The 26440-nt window shown below is 43.5% G+C and overlaps 1 protein-coding gene across 1 annotated transcript; it reads left to right on the top strand.

Annotated features, from left to right (window-relative positions):
• Window positions 1-2717: 2717 nt before the first annotated feature.
• creg1 (cellular repressor of E1A-stimulated genes 1) lies at window positions 2718-24115 on the top strand. The gene is made up of 4 exons (XM_068040860.1): window positions 2718-3051; window positions 11938-12057; window positions 14246-14450; window positions 23331-24115. The coding sequence occupies exons 1-4, from the start codon at window positions 2779-2781 to the stop codon at window positions 23345-23347; spliced, it is 615 nt and encodes a 204-aa protein (XP_067896961.1). The 5' UTR covers window positions 2718-2778; the 3' UTR covers window positions 23348-24115.
• Window positions 24116-26440: the final 2325 nt, after the last annotated feature.

The following is a 26440-nucleotide window of genomic DNA, read 5'->3' as shown; positions in this document are numbered from 1 at the left end:
AATTGGAGCAAGGAATAGCCCCTGTGTTCTTTGAAATACTGTCGGTTGATACGTTAATATCTCTCTCCAGCCAAAGTCTCCAATTGTTTTTTAAAGCAAGTTCTTTCTTCACCAACATCTGTTTAAAATCAATGTTCACGTGGCGAAATTAATTTTCCTCATTCTTGGCAGGTGGGAGGCTTACCTGACACCACCAACGCACAGGGGCAGCAATTACCATCTATAAGATGTACTGCAGCAACTCACCAAGGCTTCTTCGACAGCACCTTCCAAACCAGCGACCTCTGCCATCTAGAAGGGCAAGGGCAGCAGATGCATGCCAACATCACCAACTGCAAGTTCCCCTCCAAGCCACGCACCATCCTGACTTGGAACTATATCGCCATTCCTTCACTGTGACTGGGTCAAAATCCAGGAACTCCCTTCTTAACAGCACTGTTGGTGTACCTATACCCCAAGGACTGCAGCGCTTCAACAAGGCAGCTCACTACCACCTTCTCAAGGGCATTTGAGGATGGGCAATAAATGCTGGCCCAGGCAACGATGCCCACATCCCATGAACAAATAAAAAAAGAGGGTGTACAGGGAGAAATGTGTCTATTACTGCAGGAGGGTGGATGGGGAATTGTGTACAGCTCTGTGTCTATTACTGTAGATGGGTGAATGGGGAATTGTGTATAGCTCTGTGTCTATTACTGTCAGAGGGTGAATGGGGATTTGTGTATAGCTCTGTGTCTATTACTGCAGAGAGGTGTACAGGGGAATTGTATACAGCTCTCTGTCTATTACTGCAGGAGGGTGAATGGGGAATTGTGCACAGCTCTGTGTCTATTATTGCAGGAGGGTGTACAGGGGAATCGTGTACAGCTCTGTGTCTATTACAGCAAGAGGGTGAATGGGGAATTATGTACAGCTCTGCGTTTATGACTGTAGGAGGGTGAATGGGGAATTGTGTACAGCTCTGTGTCTATGACTGTAGGTGGGTGAATGGGGAATCATGCACAGCTCTGCGTTTATGTCTGTAGGAGGGTGAATGGGGAATCGTGTACAGCTCTGTGTCTATTACTGCAGGAGGATGTACAGGGGAATTGTGTACAGCTCTGTGTCTATTACTGCAGGAGGATGTACAGGGGAATTGTGTACAGCTCTGTGTCTATTACTGCAGGAGGATGTACAGGGGAATTGTGTACAGCTCTGCGTCTATGACTGTAGGAGGGTGAATGGGGAACTGTGTACAGGTCTGTGTCTATGACTGTAGGTGGGTGAATGAGGAATTATGTACAGCTCTGTGTTTATGACTGTAGGAGGGTGAATGGGGAATTGTGTACAGCTCTGTGTCTATGACTGTAGGTGGGTGAATGGGGAATCATGCACAGCTCTGCGTTTATGTCTGTAGGAGAGTGAATGGGGAATCGTGTACAGCTCTGTGTCTATTACTGCAGGAGGATGTACAGGGGAATTGTGTACAGCTCTGTGTCTATTACTGCAGGACCATGTACAGGGGAATTGTGTACAGCTCTGTGTCTATTACTGCAGGAGGATGTACAGGGGAATTGTGTACAACTCCGTGTCTATTACTGTAGGTGGGTGAATGGGGAATCGTGTACAGCTCTTTGTCTATTACTGCAGGAGGATGTATAGGGGAATTGTGTACAACTCCGTGTCTATTACTGCAGGAGGATGTACAGGGGAATTGTGTACAACTCCGTGTCTATTACTGTAGGTGGGTGAATGGGGAATCGTATACAGCTCTTTGTCTATTACTGCAGGAGGATGTATAGGGGAATTGTGTACAACTCCGTGTCTATTACTGCAGGAGGATGTACAGGGGAATTGTGTACAACTCCGTGTCTATTACTGTAGGTGGGTGAATGGGGAATCGTGTACAGCTCTTTGTCTATTACTGCAGGAGGATGTATAGGGGAATTGTGTACAACTCCGTGTCTATTACTGCAGGAGGATGTACAGGGGAATTGTGTACAACTCCGTGTCTATTACTGTAGGTGGGTGAATGGGGAATCGTATACAGCTCTTTGTCTATTACTGCAGGAAGGTGTACAGGGGAATCGTGTACAGCTCTGCGTCTATGACTGTAGGAGGGTGAATGGGGAACTGTGTCCAGGTCTGTGTCTATGACTGTAGGTGGGTGAATGAGGAATTATGTACAGCTCTGCGTTTATGACTGTAGGAGGGTGAATGGGGAATCGTGTACAGCTCTGTGTCTATGACTGTAGGTGGGTGAATGGGGAATTATGTACAGCTCTGTGTCTATTACTGCAGGAGGGTGAATGGGGAATTGTGTACAGCTCTGCGTCTATGACTGTAGGTGGGTGAATGGGGAATTATGTACAGCTCTGTGTCTATTACTGCAGGAGGGTGAATGGGGAATTGTGTACAGCTCTGCGTCTATGACTGTAGGTGGGTGAATGGGGAATTATGTACAGCTCTGTGTCTATTACTGCAGGAGGGTGAATGGGGAATGGTGTACAGCTCTATGTCTATCATTGCAGGAGGATGTACAGAGGAATTGTGTACAGCTCTGAGTCTATTACTGCAGCAGGATGTATCGGGGAATTGTGTACAGCTCTATGTCTATTACTGCAGGATGATGTACAGAATAATTGTGTACAGCTCTGTGTCTATGACTGTAGGTGGTGCTGCCTCTGCTTCCGGCTCAGTGAGCCTGCCCGCATCACGTGACTGCCGGATGTTGTGCGCCTGCTCGGGCTGGGTGCCGGCGGCCGGCGGCTGCCCCCCTGTCCATTATTCGACTTGACGATGGCGAGTTGCGAGGTCCTTTCGTTCCTCTTTCTGTTCGCCTTTCTCCGGGGGTCGAGCTCGATCCCCCCTCACAATGATGTGGCCCGAATGGCGCGGTATATAGTTCATGCTTGTGACTGGGGCTCGGTGGCCACCATCTCCAAGCAGCCGTGTGTGGTCGGGCGACCTTTCTCCAACATCTTCTCGGTGAGCGACGGGCCCCTGGCGAGGGGCAGCGGTGTCCCTTACCTGTACCTGACCCCGCTGGAGATCTCTGTGCAGGACATGCAGGTGAGAGGCCGGCTGTGAGAGACAGAGTCACCACTATATTCAATATTCCCTCATCCATCTCTTCAAATGTGACACCAGTTGTGATCTCTGAGCACTTTTTTAATTGTACAGATTTTTTTTTCTGTATCATCTATGATTATGGAACAAATCAGTCAGAATGTTGTCATATTTAAGCAGTAAATTAGCTCGAAAGCTTCGCACAGTAAATGCGAAATAAGATTTAGGTACTGAATTTGGCAGCTTAATTATGCGAACATTTATAATCTATAGTCTACATTTCATGTAAATCGTGCTGTGCCAGTAACTATTACGATGTCAGTAGTAGTGAATATATGCAACGTTTTGCTCATGTGATCTGAAGTCTAGAAATGTGATGGTTAAAGGTCAGAGCTGAAAGTGGGGATAGAAATAGAGACAAGCTGAAAAAAGTCATGAAAAAACCTAGAATATTGAGAACTGCAAATTTTACGAGAAAGGAAAAACGGGGTTAAAGGTTTCAAAGCCCTAGGAAAGAATGAGTTACAATGGGAGATGGTGTTATGAGTTTTTAATTCAAAAGAAACCTTTCCCAGCTGTTCGAATTTTTAAAAAAGAAAGTTTTACGAAAACACGAATCGTAACTTACAAGACTGCACTTGCTGATTACAGTGGCGCAAGTTTGAAGATTAACAGCAATCTTGAAGTTTGCTGAGTCAGTCTGAGTCGCATTTTCTGAGTTTAGCTTTCCTCATAACTGGCCAACTACCAAAACATCCGTAAATACATTAGGAAATTGGTAAATATATTTTGCATGAAGTTGAAATGTTTCAATTGAATTCTTTTAGATGTTGCTTTAAATCTTGTCTTGAAATTTTTAAGTGATTATCATTTTGTATTACTTCAAGTGTATTTCTGGAAAGGCAGCAGAAGATAATTTGCTGTTTATGAATTGTGACTGACTTAATCTGCCACACTTTAATTTTTCCCTTCCAATGAGACACTGACGATAGTGCTTCAGGTTATATATCAAGGTCTGATTCGCAACTTTAGCTTTTTTAACTATTTGATAAATGTTCTTCATTCTTGGTTTGGTTTTGTAAGTGGGTACATACGAACATACGAATTAGGAGCAGGAGTAGGCCATTCGGCCCTTTGAGCCTGCTCTGCTATTCAGTAAGTTCATGGCTGAACTGATTACTCCACATTTCCACCTACCCCCTGTAACCTTCCACCCCCTTGTTTTTCAACAACCTAACTACCTCTGCCTTAAAAATATTCAAAGACTCTGCTTCCACTGCCTTTTGAGGAAGAAAATTCCAAAGACTCATGACCCTCTCAGGAAAAAATTCTCCACTTCCCTGTCTTAAATGGGCGACCCCTTATTTTTAAATAGTGACTCCTAGTTCTAGATTCTTGCACAAGGGGAAGCATCCTTTCTGCATCTACCCTGTCAAGACTTCTCAGGATCTTATATGTTTCAATCAAGTTGTCTTTTGCTCTTCTAAATTCCAACCGATACAAGCCTAGCCTGTCCAATCTTTCCTCATAAGACAGCCTGCCTATTCCAGGTATTAGTCTAGTAAACCTTCTCTGTAGTCCCTCCAACGCTTTTACATCATTCCTTAAATGAGGAGTCCAGTGCTGTACACAATACTCCAGATCTGGTCTCACCGATGCCCTGTATAGCTGAAGCATAACCTCCCTACTCTTGTATTCAATTCCCCTCAAGATAAATGATAACATTCTATTAGCTTTCCTAATTACGTGCTGTATCTGCATACTAACCTTTTGAGATTCATGCACTAGGACACCCAGATCCCTCTGCAGTCTCTCCATTTAGATAATGTGCTTTTTTATTCTTCCTGCCAAAGTGGACAATTTCCCACTTTCTCACATTATACTCTATTTGCCAGATCTTTGCCCACTCACTTAACCTATCTATATTCCTTTGTAGCCCCCTTATTCCTCGTTACTTTCCTACCTATCTTTGTGTTATCAGCAAATTTAGCAACCATACCTTCGGTCCCTTCATCTAAGTCATTTATATAAATTGTAAAAAGTTGAGGCCCCAGCACAGATCCCTGTGGCACACCACTCGTTACATCTTGCCAACCAGAAAATGACCCATTTATGCCTACTGTCTGTTTCCTGTTAGCTGGCCAATCTTCTGTCCATGCCAATGTTACCCCCTACACGATGAGCTTTTATTTTCTGCAATAATCTTTGATGTGGCACCTTATCAAATGCCTTCTGAAAATCTAAGTACAATACATCCACCAGTTCCCCTTTATCCACAGCACATGTAACTCCCTCAAAGAACTCCAATAAATTGGTTAAACATGATTTCCCTTTCACAAAACCATGTTGACTCTGCCTGATTACCATGAATTTTTCTAAATGCCCTGCTCTAACATCTTTAATAGCTTCTAACATTTTCCCTAAGACAGATGTTAAGCTAACTGGCCTGTAGTTTCCTGCTTTCTGTCTCCCTCCCTTTTTGATTAAAGGAGTTGCATTCACTATTTTCCAATCTAACGTAACCTTCCCCAAATCTAGGGGGAGGGGGGGAATTTTGGAAAATTTAAACTAATGCATCAACAATCTCATTAGCCACTTCTTTTAACACCCTAGGATGAAGTCCATCAGGATCCAGGGATTTGGCAGCCCACAGCTCCAACAATTTGTTCAGTACCACTTCCCTGGTGATTGTAATTTTCTTGAGTTCCTCCCTCCCTTCCATTTCCTGACTTGCAGCTAATATAGGGATGTTACTTGAGATCCTCAAGAGTGAAGACCGACGCAAAATGTCTGTTCATTTCATCTGCCATCTCCTTATTATCCATTATTAATTCCCCAGACTCAATTTCTATAGGACCAACGCTCACTTTGTTAACTCTTTTTAAACATCTAAAGAAACTCTTATTATCTGTCTTTATATTTCTAGCTAGCTTTCTCTCATACTCTAATTTTACCTTCCTCATCAATATTTTAGTCATTCTTTGCTGTTTTTTAAATTCTGTCCAATCTTCTGACCTGCCTGCCATCTTTGTACAATTATAGGCTTTTTCTTTAGGTTTGATGCTATCTTTCAGTGTTTAAGTTAACCATGGGGGATCTCACCCTTGTATTTTTTCTTTATGGCAAGTATATCCTTCCTTAGGTAAGGAGATCAGAACAAAAAGAACAGTACAGCACAGGAACAGGCCATTCGGCCCTCCAAGACTGCGCCGATCTTGATGCCTGCCTAAACTAACACCCTCTGCACTTCCGGGGCCCATATCCCTCTAGTCCCTTCCTATTCATGTATTTGTCAAGATGTCTCTTAAATGTCGCTTTCGTATCTGCTTCCACCACCTCCCCTGGCAGCAAGTTCCAGGCACTCACCACCCTCTGTGTAAAAAAAAAAACTTGCCTCGCACATCCCCTCTAAACTTTGCCCCTTGTACCTTTGTCCCCTGGTAACTGACTGTTCCACCCTGGGAAAAAGCTTCTGACTATCCACTCTGTCCATGCCGCTCATAACTTTGTAAACCTCTATCATGTCGCCCCTCCACCTCCGTCGTTCCAGTGAAAACAATCCGAGTTTTTCCAACCTCTCCTCATAGCTAATGCCCTCCAGACCAGGCAACATCCTGGTAAACCTCCTCTGTACCCTCTCCTAAGCCTCCACTTTCTTCTGGTAGTGTGGCGACCAGAATTGCACGCAATATTCTGAGTGTGGCTTAACTAAGGTTCTGTACAGCTGCAACATGACTTGCCAATTTTTATACTCTATGCCCCGACCGATGAAGGCAAGCATGCCTTCTTGACTACCTTATCCACCTGCGTTGTCACTTTCAGTGACCTGTGGACCTGTATGCCCAGATCTCTCTGCCTGTCAATACTCCTAAGGGTTCTGCCATTTACTGTATACCTCCCACCTGCATTAGACTTCAAAAATGCATTACCTCACATTTGTCCGGATTAAACTCCATCTGCCATTTCTCCACCCAAGTCTCCAACCGAACTATATCCTGCTGTATCCTCTGACAATCCTCAACACTATCCGCAACTCCACCAACCTTTGTGTCGTCCGCAAACTTACTAATCAGACCAGCTACATTTTCCTCAAAATCATTTATATATACTACAAACAGCAAAGGTCCCAGCACTGATCCCTGCGGAACACCACTAGTCACATCCCTCCATTCAGAAAAACACCCATCCGCTGATACCCTCTGTCTTCTATGACCGAGCCAGTTCTGTATCCATCTTGCCAGCTCACCTCTGATCCCGTGTGACTTCACCTTTTGTACCAGTATGCCATGAGGGACCTTGTCAACGGCTTTACTAAAGTCCATATAGATAACATCAATCCTTCATCAATCATCTTCGTCACTTCCTCAAAAAAAACTATCAAATTAGTAAGACACGACCTCCCCTTCACAAAACCATGCTATCTCTCGCTAATAAGTTCGTTTGTTTCCAAATGGGAATAAATCCTGTCCCGAATAATCCTCTCTAATAGTTTCCCTACCACTGACGTAAGGCTCACCGGCCTATAATTTCCTGGATTATCCTTGCCACCCTTCTTAAACAAAGGAACAATATTGGCTATTCTCCAGTCCTCTGGGACCTCACCTTTAGCCAATGAGGATGCAAAGATTTCTGTCAAGGCCCCAGCAATTCCCTCCCTTGCCTCCCTCAGTATTCTAGGGTAGATTCCATCAGGCCCTGGGGACTTATCTACCTTAATGCTTTGCAAGCCACCCAACACCACCTCCTTTTTGATAATGAGATGACTGAGACTATCTGCACTCCCTTCCCTAAGCTCATCATCCACCAAGTCCTTCTCTTTGGTGAATACTGATGCAAAGTACTCATTTAGCTCCTCGCCCATTTCCTCTGGCTCCACACATAGATTCCCATCTCTGTCCTTGAGTGGGCCAACCCTTTCCCTGGTTACCCTCTTGCTCTTTATATACGTATAAAACGCCTTGGGATTATCCTTAATCCTGTTTGCCAATGATTTTGCATGACCCCTTTTAGCCCTCCTGACTCCTTGCTTAAGTTCCTTCCTACTGTCTTTATATTCCTCAAGGGCTTTGTCTGTTCCTAGCCTTCCAGCCCTTACAAATGCTTCCTTTTTCTTTTTGACTAGGCTCACAATATCCCGCGTTATCCAAGCTTCCCGAAACTTGCCAAACCTGTCTTTCTTCCTCACAGGAATATGCTGGTCCTATACACTATACTCCAGGCACAGTCTCACCAAGGCTCTGTACAGTTGCAGCAATACATCTTTACTCTTGTATTCAAACCCTCTTGTAATAAAGGCCAATATACAATTTGCCTTCCTAATTGCTTGCTGCACCTGCATGTTATCTTTCAGTGACTTATGAACAAGGGCACCCAGGTACCTTTGGACATCACTTCCCAATCTCTCACCATTCAAGAAATAATCTGCATTTCTGTTTTTCTTATCAAAGTGGATAACTTCACGTTTTTCTACATTATGTTCCAGCTGCCATGTTCTTGCCCGCTCACTTAGCCTGTCTAAATCCTTTTGAAGCCTCTTTGCGTCCTCCTCACAACTCACAGTCCTACCTAGTTTTGTGTCTTCAGCAAACTTGGAAATATATTTGGTTCCCACTTACAAATCATTGATGTAGATTGTGAATAGCTGGGGTCAAAGCACTGATCCTTGTGGTACCCCACAAGTCACAGCCTGCCAACCTCAATGACCCATTTATTCCTATTCTGTTTTCTGTTCGTTAACCAATTCTCAACCCATGCCAGTATATTACCCCCAATCCCATGTGCCCAATTTTGCTTACTAACCTCTTGTGAGAACTTATCGAAAGACTTGAAAATCCAAATACACTGCGTACACTGGTTCCCCCTTATCTATGCTACAAGTAACATCCTCAAAAAAATCCAACAGTTTTGTCAAACATGATTTCCCTTTCATAAACCTATCTTGACTCTGCCCAATCCTACCATTATTTTCTAAGCATCCAGTTATCACATCCTTTATAACAGATTCTAGCATTTTCCCAACTACTGATGTCAATCTTTTTTTTATTCATTCCTGGGATGTTCATCGCTGGCTCGGACAGCATTTATTGCTCATCCCTAATTGCCCTTGAGAAGGTGGTGGTGAGCTGCCTTCTTGAATCGCTGCAGTCCATGTGGGGTAGGTACACCTACAATGCTGTGAGAAAGGGAGTTCCAGGATTTTGACCCAGCGACAGTGAAGGAATGGCGATTATAGTTCCAAGTCAGGGTGGTGTGTGGCTTGGTGGGAACTTGCAGGTGGTGGTGTTCCCATGCATCTGCTGCCCTAGTCCTTCTAGGTGGTAGAGGTCGCAGGTTTGGTAGGTACTGTCTAAGCAGCCTTGGTGCGTTGCTGCTGTGCATCTTGTAGATGGTACACACTGTTGCCACTGTGCGTCGGATGGTGTCCACTGTCCTGGATGGTGTTGAGCTTCTTGAGTGTTGTTGGAGCTGCACCCATCCAGGCAAGTGGAGAGTATTCCATCACACTCCTGAGTTGTGACTTGTAGATGGTGGACAGGCTTTGGGGAGTCAGGAGGTGAGTTACTTGCTGCAGGATTCCTAGCCTCTGACCTGCTCTTGTAGCCACGGTATTTATATGGCTACTCCAGTTGCTGGTCAATGGTAACCCCTAGGATGTTGATAGTGGGGGATTCAGCGATCATAATGCCATTGAATGTCAAGGGGAGATGGTTAGATTCTCTCTTGTTGGAGATGGTTATTGCCCGCCACTTGTGTGGCGCAAATGTTACTTGCCGCTTATCAGCCCAAGCCTGGATATTGTCCAGACTGTTTCAGTATCTGAGGAGTCACGCAAGGTGCTTAACATTGTGCAATCATCAGCTAACATCCCCACTTCTGCCCTTATGATGGAGAGAAAGTCATTGATGAAGCAGCTGAAGATGGTTGGGCCAAGGACACTACCCTGAGGAACTCCTGCAGTGATGTCCTGGAGCTGAGATGATTGACCCTCAACAACCACAACCCTCTTCTTTTGTGTTAGGCGTGACTCCAACCAACGCAGAGTTTTCCCCTGATTCCCTAGACTCCAGTTTCGCTGGGGCTCCTTGATGCCATACTCAGTCAAATGCTGCCTTGATGTCAAGGGCAGTCACTCTCCTGTCAGTAATCTAACAGGTCTTTAGGTCCCGTTTTCACTCTCCGTCCTTTTTTAAATAGTGTGGTTACATTTGCTACCTTCCTATCTGCAGGAACCTTTCCAGAATCTATTGCATTTTGGAAGATGACCACCAATGCATCCACTATCTCTACTGCCACCTCTCAACAATCTGGGATACAGATCATCAGGTCCTGGTGATTGACAAACTTTCAGTCCCATTCATTTTTCCAGTTTTTTAAATAAAAATTTCTTTTGGTTCCCCATTCTTGCTAGTCCCTTTGTTCTCCAGTATTCCTGGGAGGTTTTTTTGTATCTTCCTCTACGAAGACAGACACAAAGTGTTTAGTTTCTCTGCTGTTTCCTTCTTCCCCATTATAAATTCTCCTGTCTCTGCCTGTAAAGGGCCTACATTTGTCTTTGCTAATCCTTTCCACATACCTATAGAAGCTTTTATAGTCAGTTTTTATGTTTTGCACTAGTTTACTTTAATGTTCGATTTTCCCTTTATCAGTTTCCTGGTCCTCCTTTGCTTAATTCCAAAATGCTCCCAATCCTCAGGCTTGCTACTTTTTTTGGCAACTTTATAAGTCTCTTCCTTTGATCTAATACAATTCTTAACTTCTCTTGTTAGCCACAGTTGGATTGCTTTTCCTGCTGGGTTTTTGTTCCTCAAAAAAAATGTATCTGGTGCATTCTCCATGGCAGCACCTCTACCAGTCAGAGTCCACTTGCCAACCAATCAGCATTCTCTTCTCATACAATATAAATTTGTTGCTTTCCCTTACATTGGTATTCTTGCAAATTATCCTGATGAGTGCAAGACGAAAAGCTTTGACAAAATGTCTCTTTTCAGCAATACTCAAGAATGTAAATTTGTTGTAAACCATGTGTTAATTCTTCAAATGCTAGCCATTGCCTGTCCACTGTATTACCTTTTAATGTATTTTCCCAGACTACCACAGCCAACTTGCCCCTCATACCTTTTGTAGTTTCCTTTGTTTAGATTTAAGACCCTAGTTTCGGATTGAACTACGTCACTTTCAAACTTAAAGTAAAATTCTGTAATACTATGGACACTCTTCCCTAAAGGCTCCTTTACAATGAGATTAATTAGCCCTTTCTCATTGCACAATACTTGATCTAAAATAGCCCGCTCTTTAGTTGATTCCTCAACATACCTTCTCATATACATTCCAGGAATTTGTCCTCCACAACATTCGTGCTATTTGGGTTTACCTGCCTATATGTAGATTGAAGTCCCCTAGGATTACTGTATTACCCTTGTTACATGCACCTCTAATTTCCTGATTTATACTGTGCCCTACATTACCAACTACTGTTTGGTGGCCTACAGGAGGAACTGTTTGTCACTGGCAGGAGGGTTAATAACCAAAGGACGCAAATTTAAGATAATTAATGAAAGATCAGAGGGAAGATGAAGAGAAATGTTTTTATTAGAGTTATGATCTGGAATCCACTACACAAGGGTTTTTGAAGCAGATTCAATGGTAACTTTCAAAAGGTAATTGGTTGTACCCTTAAAAAGGGAAGTTTTGCAAGGCTTTGGAGGGAGAGTGGAATTAATTAGATAGCTCTTTCAAAGATTCGGCACAGGCACGATGGGCTAAATAGCCTTGTGTGCTGTAAGATTCTGTGGTTCAATGATTCTACTTGCTGGATGTAAACTACTGCGAATAATTTGACATTTTGATTTCTATTCACTGTTACTGCCTCACTTTTTAATTTTATCGTAGGCTCATCCAGAAATATCCCTGGCTATGTCCCTGGCAGAGACGGACTACTGTAGGAAACAAACGTTTGACCCCCAAAGTCCACTTTGCTGTCGTGTGATCCTCTCTGGAACAATCATGAAGGTATGCTGCAGTTTAGTACTAGAAATTCTGGCCCCCTCCTCCCCACCTTCTTCCTTCCATTGTTCAACAAAATATGTTTTGGCAGGAGGACTTTAGTCCCAGTGACATTTTTTTCTCCCATAGGAGTGTGACTGAGAGGGAAGTCAGTAAATTGCCAGTAAATTAAACCTGCATTTCACCACTTTGCAAATTGTTGATACTTTGTGCTGTGAATTTCTTTTTACAGATTTTTTTCCCGTTGTGTATACATAGGCGTTAGCATTATTGAGACTGTTTTAAAGGTCCAGTAATAAAGACACCTTTGTTGGTGCCAGTCACAAAAATTATGTCCATTCTGGGTTCAGGACTGTGCCACAGTTCATAATTTTGCAATCTCCTCTCACTCCAATTGCATGTCAACCACATAACGCACTTGTTATGAAGGTGACACAGTTGGGTACAATTAACTCATGGCTGCTCAATAATACAATTTCTTGCTGGCTCAGTTCTGTGATACCATCCCAAACGTTAAAAAATTGAAGCAAAATACTGTGGATGCTGGAAATCTGAAATAAAAACGAAATGCTGGAAATACTCAGCAGGTCTGGCAGCATCTGTGGAGAGAGAAGCAGAGTTAACGTTTCAGGTCAGTCACCCTTCTTCAGAACTAGCAAATATTAGAAATGTAAAAGGTTATAAGCAAGTAAAGCGGGGGTGGGGCAAGAGATAACAAAGGAGGTGTAAATAAGACAAGGTCACAGAATAGCTGACCAGAAGGTCGTGGAGCAAAGGCAAACAATATGTTAATGGTGTGTTGAAAGACAAAGCATTAGTACAGATAGGGTGTTAATGGACTGAAAATTGAACAGCTGCAAGTACAAACATGAACAAAAACACCGTGTAAGCAAACTGAACAAACTAAGATGAAATAAAATAAACACAGAAAAAAAACTATTAAAAAAAAGGAAAAAGAAAAAAATGACTAAAAATAAAAGTAAAATGGGGGGCCCGTCTGGCTCTGAAATTATTGAACTCCATGTTCAGTCCGGCATGCTGTAGTGTGCCTAATCGGTAAATGAGATGCTGTTCCTCGAGCTTGCGTTGATGTTCACTGGAACGCTGCAGCATTCCCAGGACAGAGATGTGAGCATGAGAGCAGGGGGGAGAGTTGAAATGGCAAGCAACCGGAAGCTCTGGGTACTGCTTGCGGACTGAGCGGAGGTGTTCCGCATGGCGGCCACCCAGTCTGCGTTTGTTCTCCCCAATGTAGAGGGACCACATTGTGAGCAGCGAATATAGTATACTACATTGAAAGAAGTACAAGTAAATCGCTGCCTCACCTGAAAGGAGTGTTTGGGCCTGGGATAGTGAGGAGAGAGGAGGTAAATGGGCAGGTATTACACCTCCTGTGGTTGCAGGAGAAGGTGCCATGAGAAGGGGACGAGGTGGTGGGGGTAATGGAGGAGTGGACCAGGGTGTCACGGAGGGAATGACCCCTTCGGAATGCTGACAGGGGAAGGGAGGGGAAGATGCGTTTGGTAGTGGCATCACACTGGAGGTGGCGGAAATGGTGGAGAATGATCCTTTGGATATGGAGGCTGATGGGGTGGAAAGTGAGGACAAGGGGAACCCTGTCGCGGATCTGGGAGGGAGGGGAAGGAGTGAGGGTAGAAGGGCGGGCAATGGGCCAGACACAGTTGAGGGCACTGTCAACCACAGTGGGGGGGGGGGGTGGAATCCTCAGTTGAGGAAAAAAGAAGACATATCAGAAGCGCTGTCATGGAAGGTAGCATCATCAGAGCAGATGCGTCGGAGACGGAGAAACTGGGAGAATGGAATGGAGTCTGTTAACACCCTATCTGTAGTAATGCTTTGTCTTTCAACACACCATTAACATATTGTTTGCCTTTGCTCCACGACCTTCTGGTCAGCTATTCTGTGACCTTGTCTTATTTACATCTTCTCCTTTGTTATCTCTTGCCCCACCCCCGCTTTACTTGCTTATAACCTTTTACATTTCTAATATTTGCTAGTTCTGAAGAAGGGTGACTGACCTGAAACGTTAACTCTACTTCTCTCTCCACAGATGCTGCCAGACCTGCTGAGTGGTTCCAGCATTTCTTGTTTTTATTAAAAAATTGAAAATATTCTCATGAATAACTATTTCCAGTTTCCTTCAGGAGGGGATAAATTTTACGTTTTTTTTTAGGTGAACGAGACAGAAATTGACTTTGCCAAAGAAGCGCTCTTCAGCCGACATCCAGAAATGCCTGAATGGCCACGTGATCATGGGTGGTACTTTGCCAAGCTGAACATTACCAACATTTGGGTCCTGGATTACTTTGGTGGAATTGAAACAGTAACGCCAGAGGAGTACTACAATATCAAGCCTGAATATGAAAGGAATTTGACTGGTAAAAAGTTGCTATCTTGTAACGTTTGTAGTGATGGCATGAATCTTGCTTTAGTGCTCAGTTCTCGTGCTACTGCCAAATTTCCAAACAGAAAATCAAAGCCAGTAGTTTTCATTCTGTTCCTAGTAACACAATTTTGCAGGATTTTGAATAAACTGAAGTTTTTCTTTTGCTCACTTTAAAAGCAACATGTGTTAGTTTTAGAATCATAAATAGTGGTTATCATGACTAATGTGCAAGTTAAAAATGAGTAGTGTAACACTTCATTTTTTTGGCCTGTTTCTGCTGTCACTGTTACATTTTGCTCCAGCTGATTTGGAGAGAGGTGGGAATGGCTGCTTTAGAATAAACCAGCTATTACAAAGAACTGCTCAAAGTAGTACATAAAAATTAAAGATAATTTATGCTGTATTTAAGCAAACCATTGCTTTTTTTAAATGCAGCATTTTAATTGAGAGTACTCTTGATATTTTTATTCAGTGATACCATGGTACCCAGTCTTCCCCTGTGACTGTGTATTGTCTGATCCTCTTAAAATCCTTCTAAATTGGGAGAAGGCTAATTATAACAATATTAGGCAGGAACTGCAGAATTTAGATTGGGGGCGGCTGTTTGAGGGTAAATCAACATCTGATATGTGGGAGTCTTTCAAACGTCAGTTGATTAGAATCCAGGACCGGCATGTTCCTGTGAGCAAGAAGGATAAGTTTGGCAAGTTTCGGGAACCTTGGATAACGAGGAATATTGTGAGCCTAGTCAAAAAGAAAAAGGAAGCATTCGTAAGGGCTAGAAGGCTGGGAACAGACAAAGCCCTTGAGGAATATAAAGACAGTAGGAAGGAACTTAAGCAAGGAGTCAGGAGGGCTAAAAGGAGTCATGAAAAGTCATTGGTAAACAGGATTAAGGAGAATCCCAAGGCTTTATATACGTATATAAAGAGCAAGAGGTTAACCAGGGAAAGGGTTCGCCCACTCAAGGAAGGAGGAGGGAAGTTATGTGTGGAGCCAGAGGAAATGGGTGAGGTACTAAATGAGTACTTTGCATCAGTATTCACCAAAGAGAAGGACTTGGTGGATGATGAGTCCAGGGAAGGGAGTGTAGATAGTCTGGGTCATGCCGTTATCAAAAAGGAGGAGGTGTTGGATGTCTTGCAAAGCATTAAGGTAGATAAGTCCCCAGGGGCCTGATGGGATCTACCCCAGAATACTGAGGGAGGCAAGGGAAGAAATTGCTGGGGCCTTGACAGAAATCTTTGTATCCTCATTGGCTACAGGTGAGGTCCCAGAGGACTGGAGAATAGCCAATGTTGTTCCTTTGTTTAAGAAGGGTAGCAAGGATAATCCAGGAAATTATAGGCCAGTGAGCCTTATGTCAGTGGTAGGGAAATTATTAGAGAGGATTCTTCGGGACAGGATTTACTCCCATTTGGAAACAAATGAACTTGTTAGCGAGAGGCAGCATGGTTTTGTGAAGGGGAGGTCATGTCTCACTAACTTGATTGAGTTTTTTGAGGAAGTGACGAAGATGATTGATGAAGGAAGGGCAGTGGATGTTGTCTATATGGACTTCAGTAAAGCCTTTGACAAGGTGTCTCATGGCAGACTAGTACAAAAGGTGAAGTCACACGGGATCAGAGGTGAGCTGGCAAGATGGATACAGAACTGGCTTGGTCATAGAAGACAGAGGGTAGCAGTGGAAGGGTGCTTTTCTGAATGGAGGGCTGTGACTAGTGGTGTTCCACAGGGATCAGTGCTGGGACCTTTGCTGTTTGTAGTATATATAAATGATTTGGAGGAAAATGTAGCTGGTCTGATTAGTAAGTTTGCGGATGACACAAAGGTTGGTGGAGTTGCGGGTAGTGATGAGGATTGTCAGAAGATACAGCAGGATAGAGATCGGTTGGAGAAATGGTAGATGGAGTTTAATCCGGACAAATGTGAGTTAATGCATTTTGGAAGGTCTAATGCAGGTGGGAGGTATACAGTAAATGGCAGAACCCTTAGGAGTATTGACAGGCAGAGAGATCTGGGCATACAGGTCCACAGGTCACAAAGTGGCAATGCAGGTTGGTAAGGTAGTCAAGAAGGCATACGGCATGCTTGCCTTCATCGGTCGGGGCATAGAGTATAAAAATTGGCAAGTCATGCTGCAGCTGTACAGAACTTTACTTAGGCCACACTTAGAATATTGCGTGCAATTCTGGTCGCCACAATACCAGAAGGACGTGGAGGCTTTGGAGAGGGTACCAGGAAGAGGTTTACCAGGATGTTGCCTGGTCTGGAGGGCATTAGCTACAAGGAGAGGTTGGATAAACTCATTGTTTTTACTGGAACGACGGAGGTGGAGGGGCAACATGATAGAGGTTTACAAAGTTATGAGTGGCATGGACGAGTGGATAGTCAGAAGCTTTCTCCCAGGGTGGAAGAGTCAGTTACTAGGGGACATAGGTTTAAGGTGCGAGGGGCAAAGTTTAGAGGGTATGTGCGAGGCAAGTTCTTTACACAGAGGATGGTGAGTGCCTGGAACTTGCTGCTGGGGGAGGTGGTGGAAGCAGGTACGATAGCGACGTTTAAGAGGCATCTTGACAAATACATGAATAGGATGGGAATTGAGGGATACGGTCCCCGGAAGTGCAGAAGGTGTTACTTTAGGCAGGCATCAAGATCGGCGCAGGCTTGGAGGGCCGAATGGCCTGTTCCGGTGCTTTACTGTTCTTTGTTCTAACTACTTTCCTAATGGGGAGTGGAAGAGAATGTGATGGTTGCTGTGTGTCGGTGGCTATCTGTAGCCTGGAAGGTGCCTGGATTTATAATGTGGCATTGCTGAGACGGCACTACCTTGGTGTCTGCTCCAACTATTCCCCTCCTGGATGCTCCTTTATCTCCAGCATTCTGCAGCAGCACAACATTGGTCAGCAGTGAGGCTGTTGAAGTAGCCCAATGTCTTCAGAACCCCAGACTATTCATGATTGAAGCTATGTCTGAGCTTGGACTCTTGGCAAATGGGAGTCTGCTACAGTGCTCACTCAGTATGTGATCTGCAGCTTGTGCAGGCAGTACTGAAGGTTGTGGACTTCTATAGAGGTCATCTCCTCTGGCATGCTGTGTGCACTGCGGAAATGTATTTAAATGTTTGGTATACTTGTGATTGCACAAACCGCTGAGCTGCGAAACTGTTTATAGACAGGCCTTATGAGCTCTACCAGCAGTTGTTGGAGCACTTCAGCTGACTCTGTAGGTCTAGTATCTTCTCGTTAAGTCTCCTTTAATGTTAATAGCTCTTGGACCTCGTGTGCTGTGAATGTCATCAAATAATCTCTCCTGTAACTTCTGTGCTTGTGTTCAGCACCTTATGGGTAGACTCGCAGGTTGCCTTGAGTTGTTTGATTGAGGCTGCTCATTTTTCCCTGACAACACCAGCTCTTCGACATTTAGTAAATATTGTAGAATACTAGGTAAGACGCTCCTTGAAGTAGAGCTGTCCATTACAAAAAGTTGCAGGATGGCCTTTGTGCATCCCCTGCCTTTGCCCACCATGACAGCCTTCCATTTAGCTGTCTAGGCCCATGCTGTAGAATTCCATTCCTAAACTTCTTTGCAACTCCATCTCCTTCTTAAAACTCTCATTTAAAATCAACCTCTTTGACCAAACATTTGATCACCCCTGCTAATATCTACTTTGGCTCCACATCTATTTTTGTCTGGTTAAACCTTCCTGAATTGTCTTGGGATTTTTTTCTCTGTTAAAAGTGCTATATCAATGCAAGTTGTTGGGCTGCAGGGTATACCTGTGACTAAGACAAGAAAAATAATGAGCTTGAGGGAGATCCTTGCCCTCGCCTTGCCCCTACTATTGGCAACATGCCAAGAATCTCCAGGACCCTATCCTCATAAAGGGTTGAGTTACAACTTTGAATCTCTTCTGTTTCTATTTGCTGGCACTAGTTATGTGTGACATTCGGCAAATCAATTGAACAGGAAAAAAAGTTGTAATAAAGGTTATAAGTATAACCCAAGTGCCAGCAGCTAACCATGTGTGTGCAGTGTGCTTGGTATTGGTTGCTTTCTACATTTCATGGGCAAATGGAATATTAACAACAGCAATGCAGAGTCCCCTAATAAAATACAGGCATGCCTTTGTGTTTGGAAAATAGCTGAATGGTTGAAAGCACAGGCATTTTCTCTCTTGCGTTGCTGCAGCTTATTTGCATTGAAGTGCTAATAATATATAGAAACTTGCGTTTATATGGCACCTTTCACAACCTCATGATGTCTTGAAGTGTTTTACTGTAGTAACATAGGAAACGCGGCAGCCAATTTGCACACAGCAAGCTCCCGAAACAGCAATGTGATAACGACCACAAATTGTTTGTGCTGTTGATTGAGGGATAAATATTGGCCAAGACACCAGGGATCATTCTCCTGCTTGTCGAAATAGTGCCATGGATTCTTTTACTTCCACCTGAGAGAGTAGATGGGGTCTTGGTTTAACATCTCATCTGAAAGATGGCAGCTCTGACAGTGCAGCATTCCCTCAGTACTGCACTGAAGTGTCAGCCTTGAATTTTGGGCCCCAGTCTCTCGAGTGGGACTTGTACCTACAACCTTAAGCAAAAGAGGCAAGTGTGCTACCACTGAGCCACAGCTGATATTAAAGTGCCTTGTAAGGCAATGCTGGCCGGAATCTTCTGGACTAATAAAAAATCTTGGGCATTAGGACCATTTCCAGGTCCCAACCCCGCCGATATCTGAGATCTGCGTCCTGGCACGCTCTTATGGGAGGCGGCCAATTAACAGGCCACCTCCGGGAGCCCCGTCCAATTGGGGATGGAGACTGGGTGCTAGAGGCAGGCGGTGCATTCAGTGCGTCCCGTGGATGTGGCTGCTTGTCGCCTTCGCAGTGTTGGTAGCAATGTCATGGAGGCATCTTCAGTAGGAAGCAGAAGCTGCCATTGCATCAGGTACATTAGCGGAGACATCGGTCTACATGAGCTGGCTGCAATGGCATGCCTTCTGCTTGGGGATACATGAGTATTGAAAATTATTGCTGGCAAATAATTAAAAGGCCTCTGTTGTTAGCAGCTGGACTTCCCTTTTGTGAAGCCGCCTCTTTAACTGTCTTAATTGTTAGCCTGCTTCCCTCATGCGGGCAGCCGATTCCACACACAGCCACCCTTGGGAAATTCGCCTGGAGGTGGGAGCATGTCGGGGAGCTGACCTGATGTGTTGTGTTCTAAATTTCCCTGCCTCCAAAACCGCCTCCATGGGGCTGGGAAAACTCCATCCACTGTTTACATTATACACCTTAGCTAGTCTTAAATAATCCAGAAAGATATTTTTTTCTCACAGGTAAAGACACAGATAAAACATTCGCTGTCTTTGTAAACCGTATCCTTTTCTGTAGCATCTTTATAGCCAGTTGCCCTTTTTAGGCCCTAAACAGATTTGATGCTGGGTAACTCAACCCCTCCAGCATGTGTGCTGTGTGCACCAGAAGTGTATTTAAGCTAGTTGACTTTGCTTTATAAAACAAGCACCATGGTGCTGCAGATGCACATAATGCCTGAAGATCTGTATTTCTAACCCTATTGGAAATTATAATTTAATTGCTGTTATCATAGTGGATTCCCGACAAATGGATCACTTTACATTTATGAATGTATTAGTGTTTTTTAACTTGATTAGAAATTCCTTATGGAACCATTTAAAGGTTCAGTAATTGACTTTAGTTCTGGCAGTTCTAAAATGTGCAAGCACAGCACAAAATACTTTTAATAAGAGCAAAATACTGCAGATGTTGGAACTCTGGGATGAGATCAGAAAATGCTGGAAATACTCAGCAGGTCTGGCAGCATCTGTGGAGAGAGAAACAGAGTTAATGTTTCAGGTTTATGACCTTTCATCAGAACTGGCAAAAGTTAGAAATGTAACCATCTTTGAACAAGTGAGAAGTGGGGGCGGGGGGAGTAGAACAAGCAGGAAGGACTGTGATAGGACGGAGGGGTGGGGGGGGGGCGGGGGAAAGAGGTTAAATGACAGATGTCATGGAACAGAATGCAAATGGAGTGCTAAATAGTTGTAGGAAAAGACAAAGCACGAGTCCAGAGAGAGTGCTAATGGCAGAATATAGAACACAGCTCTGTGTTCACTATGGAGAAGGACGATGTAGGTGTAGAGATCAGGGAGGGGGATTGTGATCTGCTTGAACAAATTAGCATTGAAAGGGAGGAGGTATTAGCAGTTTTAGCGGGTTTAAAAGTGGATAAATCCTCAGGCCCAGATGAGATGTATCCCAAGCTGTTATGTGAGGCAAGGGAGGAGATTGCAGGAGCTCTGGCACAAATTTTCAATTCCTCTCTGGCCACTAGAGAGGTGCCAGAGGACTGGAGGACAGTGAATGTGGTACCATTATTCAAGAAGGGTAGTACGGATAAACCAGGTAATTACAGGCCACTGAGTCCAACATCAGTGGTAGGGAAACTATTGGAAAAAATTCTGAGGGACAGGATTAATCTCCACTTGGAGAGATAGGGATTAATCAGGGATAGTCAACTTGGCTTTGTCGAGGCGATCATGTCCAACAAATTTGATTGAATTTTTCGAGGTGACCAGGTGTGTAGATGAGGGTAAAGCAGTTGATGTAGTCTACATGGACTTCAGTAAGGCTTTCGATAAGGTCCCAAATGGGAGATTGGTCTAGAAGGTAAGAGCCCGTGAGATCCAGGGCAATTGGCAAATTGGATCCAAAATTGGCTTAGTGGCAGGAGGCAGAGGGTGATGGTCAAGAGTTGTTTTTGCGATTGGAAGCCTGTGACCAGTGGTGTACCACAGGGATTGGTGCTGGGACCATGGCTGTTTGTAGTGTGCATTAATGATTAAGACGTGAATATAGGAGGTATGATCAGTAAGTTCGCAGATGACACGAAAATTGGTGGTGTTGTAAATAGTGAGGAGGATAGCCTTAGATTACAGGACAATATAAATGGGTTGGTAAGATGGGCAGAGCAGTGGCAAATGGAATTTAATCCCGAGAAGTGTGAGGTGCTGCATTTTGGGAGGACTAACAAGGCAAGGGAATATACAATGGATGGTAGGACACTAGGGAGTACAGTGGGTCAGATGGACCTTGGTGCGCTTGTCCATAGATCACTGAAGGCAGCAGCACAGGTAGATAAGGTGGTTAGGAAAGCATATGGGATAGTTGCCATTATTAGCCAAGGCATAGAATATAAGAGCAGGGAGGTTATGATGGAGCTGTATAAAACGCTATTTAGGCCACAGCTGGAGTACTGTGTACAGTTCTGGTCACCACACTATCGGAAGGATGTGATTGCACTGGAGAGGGTGCAGAGGAGATTCACCAGGATGTTTCCTGGGCTGGAGCGTTTCAGCTATGAAAAGAGACTGGATAGGCTAGGATTGTTTTCCTTAGAGCAGAGAAGACTGAGTGGGGACATGATTGAGGTATGCATAATTATGAGGAGCATAAGGGTAGATAGGAAGAAACCTTTTTCCTTAGCAGAGGGGTCAATAACCAGGGGGCCTCTATTTAAGGTAAGGGGCAGGAGGTTTAGAGGGGATTTGAGGAAAAATGTTTTCACCCAGAGGGTGGTTGGAATCTGAAACACACTGCCTGAAGGGGTGGTAGAGGCAGGGGCCCTCATAACATTTAAGAAGTAATTAGATGAGCACTTGAAATGCCATAGCATACAAGGCTATGGGCCAAGAGCTGGAAAATGGGATTAGAATAGATAGGTGCTTGATGGCAGGCACGGACATGATGGGCCAAAGGGCCTATTTCTGTGCTGTGTAACTCTAACTCTATGACTCTGTACGAAAGCAAAAACATGAAAAGTAAGTTTAAGACTAGTATATGATTAAAAATAATAAAATTAAATAATTAAAAAAAAAAAAAATAATAATGGGGCTCATGATCTGAAATTATTGAACTCAATATTGAGTCCAGAAGGATGTAGAGTGCCTAATCAGAAAATGAGGTGCTGTTCCTTGAGCTTGTGCTAATGTTCCCATGCCCACATTTCTGTCCTTGGCCTGCTGCAGTGTTCCGGTGAACAAGGTTGAGAATTAAAATGGCAGGCAAGCAACCAGAAGCTCAGGATCACACTTGCAGACTGAGAAAAGGTGTTCCGCAAAGCGGTCACCTAATCTGCGTTTGGTCTCCCCAGTGTAGAGGAGACTGCGCTGTGAGCAGTGAATACAGTATACTAAATTGAAAGAAGTACAAGTAAAACGCTGCTTTACCTGGAAGGAGTGTTTAGGGCCTTGGATGGTGAGGAGAGAGGAGGTAAAAGGGCAGGCATTATACCTCCTGCGATTGCATGGGAAGATATTGTGGGAAAGGAAAGCGGTGTCGGGGGTAATGGAGGAGTGGACCAGGGGATGCTGATGGGGAGGGGAAGATGTGTTTGGTGCTGGAGGTGACTGAAATGACAGAGGATGATCCTTTGGATGTGGAGGCTGGTGGGGTGGAAAGTAAGGACAAGGGGAACCCTGTTGCAATTTTGGGAGGGAGGGCAGAAGTGCGGGAAATGGGTCAGACACGGTTGAGGGCCCTATCAACCACAGTGCAGGGGAATCCTCGGTTGAGGAAAAAGGAAGACATCAGAGGCGGTGTTTTGGAAGGTTGCATCATCAGAACAGATGTGTTGGAAACTGAGAAACTGGGAGAAATATTTGATTTCAGTTGACATACGTTCAGCATTCGCTAAAGCTGGAGTTTAAACACATTATAAAGGAGTAACAGACATTACACCTAATTTGTGATCTTGCCCTCATTAGTATGTCTCTTTTATATAAAGCACACCCAATGTAAATCTACTCATCCTTTAATTCCATTGTAACATCTGGTTGTTTATTGTAGGTGAAAGAAAATCATGAATGTGGACGATCTGAAGAATGGCTTTTTCCAGCTTTCCCAGAGCTTAAGAGTACTGCACTAGAAAGGGAGCTTGTGCTACAAATGCTACTTTGAGCCAATTAAAGGAAATAATCATTAGAAGTGATCTTGCATGTTTACTTAAAATAGTGTTTCTAGAATTATCTTGCAGATTTGAGCATATAACAACTTTGCTTTATGTCCTTAAACTGGGAGGTGAAAATGAAGTTAAGAATTTTCAGGTTTGTGTTTTAATTAACAAAATGCTTTTTTGTACTTTTATATAAATGAAATGCACTAAAATCCTATTATATGTAATGGGTTGGGACAAAGTTGCTTATAACTAGATTTTTCTATAAACAGCAATGTATGAAGTTGAGAACAAATTAAGATATTTACATTGTTGCGATTTTAAGCAGTTATCTCAATGAAGCAATAACAGGGAGAAGCATTTTGATCCAAAAACACTATAATGTTCTCTGTACATGCTATTGTGTTCATTTTAATATTGCATTTAAAACATTTGTCACAAGTGCCTATTTTTGATCAAAAATGTAAATGTACAGGGTTGTAATTTTTATTTCTATCCTTTTAAAACTTCAGCTGCATGTGTTTTTGGTTCCCCCACCCTAATACTGTCTGTCTCTAGCAGCTGTTTTATTCAAGTGGACAATACAGTTTAGATGTCTGCTAAGGCAATCGTAGGAAGCATCCATATTGTGTTGAAATGGAAACTGTTCCTTCTTCAGAATAAAAACATCTTCCATGAAGCATGTGCCTTAAATTCCTAACTATGATTGGTAGATTTGAAATACTGGGATTGGATATTTGCATTCATTTGGGAAGCCTGCCGATTATGTACAACTAGGATCTGCAACTTTTCAAATTCAAAAGGCACATTAAGGAAGTGAACGTATGGATTATTCCTTTAAATCATTTAAAGATTTTTTTTTTAAACTATTTACCGGAGATGTGACAAGTTACCAGAGGGCACCTGAAAGTTACATTCCTTCAGAATTTAAACTCATTATGCTGCCTATGTACTAAAAGAAATATCACCCTATTATAATTGGAATTGTAGAAACAATTGAACAATACAGTGCTGTAATAAAAACAGTGCTGGAAATACTCTGCAGCTCCGGCAGCATCTGTGGAGAGAGAAGCAGAGTTAATGTTTCAGGTCTGTGACCTTCCATCAGAACTAAAACATTAACTCTGTTTCTCTCGCCACAGATGCTGCCTGACCTGCTGAGTATTTCCAGCACTTTTGTTTTTATTTGATTTCCAGCATCTGCAGTATTTTGCTATTTTGGGGCGGCACAGTGGCGCAGTGGTTAGCACCGCAGCCTCACAGCTCCAGCGACCCGGGTTCAATTCTGGGTACTGCCTGTGTGGAGTTTGCAAGTTCTCCCTGTGTCTGCGTGGGTTTCCTCCATGTGCTCCGGTTTCCTCCCATATGCCAAAGACTTGCAGGTTGATAGGTAAATTGGCCATTAGCAATTGCCCCTAGTATAGGTAGGTGGGGATGTGGTAGGAATATGGAATTAGTGTAGGATTAGTATAAATGGGTGGTTGATGGTCGGCACAGACTCGGTGGGCCGAAGGGCCTGTTTCAGTGCTGTATCTCTAATACAGTGCTGTACTTCATTACATTGTAGCCAGGTACAGCTACAGATAACCACATATCTGCCCCTTGCTGGGAAGTCTAGAACTAGGGGGAAGGGTCTCAGGATAAGGGGATGGCCATTTTGTACTGAGATGAGAAATTTCTTAATTCAGCGGAGTGGTGGTCAGCCGTTGAGTATATTCAAGGCTGAGATCAATAGACCTTTTGGATTCTTGAGAATTATGCGATTGCGTGGGAAAGTGGAATTGAGGTTGAGGATCAGCCATGATATTGAATGGCGGAACAGGTTTGAGGGGTTGTATGGCCTCCAACTTGTATTTTTATACATCCACATAGTGAGTTCATAATTGGGGTGGCACCTTCAGTTATGTCTAATAGCGAACAGTCAATTTTCCCACATAGGGTGGGGGGAGGTGGGGAGTTGTTGGGGGCTTCAGCACGTTGTATCTTGCCTCCATTTATCTCCAGGCTGCTTTTTGTTCGCCAATACAAAATAGCATTCATGGAGGATTTCTTGTCCTGTTGTCTACATTTGGAACAGATATATATTGGAGAATGATGGCAGTTTTTCCCACACGAATGACATAGCATTTATCAGGAGTGGTAATTTTTATTACTGTTGAAAGACCTTAGTATTAGAACTCTATTCAGTTTTTGTAAAGTTGATGGGGACAGTTGTGTGGTAGGATGTATATGTATATCCTTTGTTATATTGGTAATAGAAATCCAATGTGGATTCAGAGCCTCAATGCAAACTTAAATTTAAAGGAAGGAAAGTTGAATTTGAGGCAACAGTCAGATACCTACATATAAATAATGTAGATGGGCAGAACAGTAACATGAAATGTAATATGGACAAAATATTACACAAAACAAGGGAAATAAATAACATTGTACTTCACGGATGATAAAAACAGATAGGTAAAATTGTGAGATGTGCACCCAAATCAGCTATTTATTTCATGCGGACATCAGCATTCTCGAGCAATTGTCTGTGTTGGCGCTGGAAATACAGTGCTGCTCCTAGATTTTAAAAGTATTGTTCCAAAGACTTCACTGTGTGGACATAAACTCTTGTAATACCAGGAATGGACAGTCCCAGCATGCAGTGGTATCCAATTCATTGCATGGGTAGGAACACATAGATTTTTGTTAAGCAATGATATTAAGAGATATGGGCCAAAGACAGGTATATGGATTTGGGCTGCGGATCAGCTATGCTCTCATTGAATGGCGGGACAGGCTTGAGGGGCTGAATGGCCTATTCCTGTTCCTATCTTCCTATGTAACAGCAGGAGCTGGGGTAGTACACTGAGGGTAGGTGAGAGTGCCTATGTGAACTGAATTCATAATGCCTGTATGAATTGTGGGTCAAAGGTAGGAGCCAATATGAGTAGGGGGGGCAAGAGGGAGAAATGGAGCAAAAAGTAACGTGGGCAAAATTCAATAGCCTCAAAATTGGCTCGAT

The sequence above is a fragment of the Heterodontus francisci genome, chromosome 10, assembly GCF_036365525.1.
Source record: "Heterodontus francisci isolate sHetFra1 chromosome 10, sHetFra1.hap1, whole genome shotgun sequence".
In the NCBI taxonomy this organism is placed as follows: Eukaryota; Metazoa; Chordata; class Chondrichthyes; order Heterodontiformes; family Heterodontidae; genus Heterodontus; species Heterodontus francisci.
This window is presented reverse-complemented; position numbering and strand designations above follow the sequence as displayed.

Bases quoted from the DNA above. Each gene is read 5' to 3' on its own strand.
- creg1 (XM_068040860.1), top strand. From the start codon at position 2,779: ATGGCGAGTTGCGAGGTCCTTTCGTTCCTCTTTCTGTTCGCCTTTCTC. The intron at 3,052-11,937 runs GTGAGAGGCCGG...ATTTTATCGTAG, and splicing joins TCTCTGTGCAGGACATGCAG to GCTCATCCAGAAATATCCCT. The intron at 12,058-14,245 runs GTATGCTGCAGT...GTTTTTTTTTAG, and splicing joins TCTCTGGAACAATCATGAAG to GTGAACGAGACAGAAATTGA.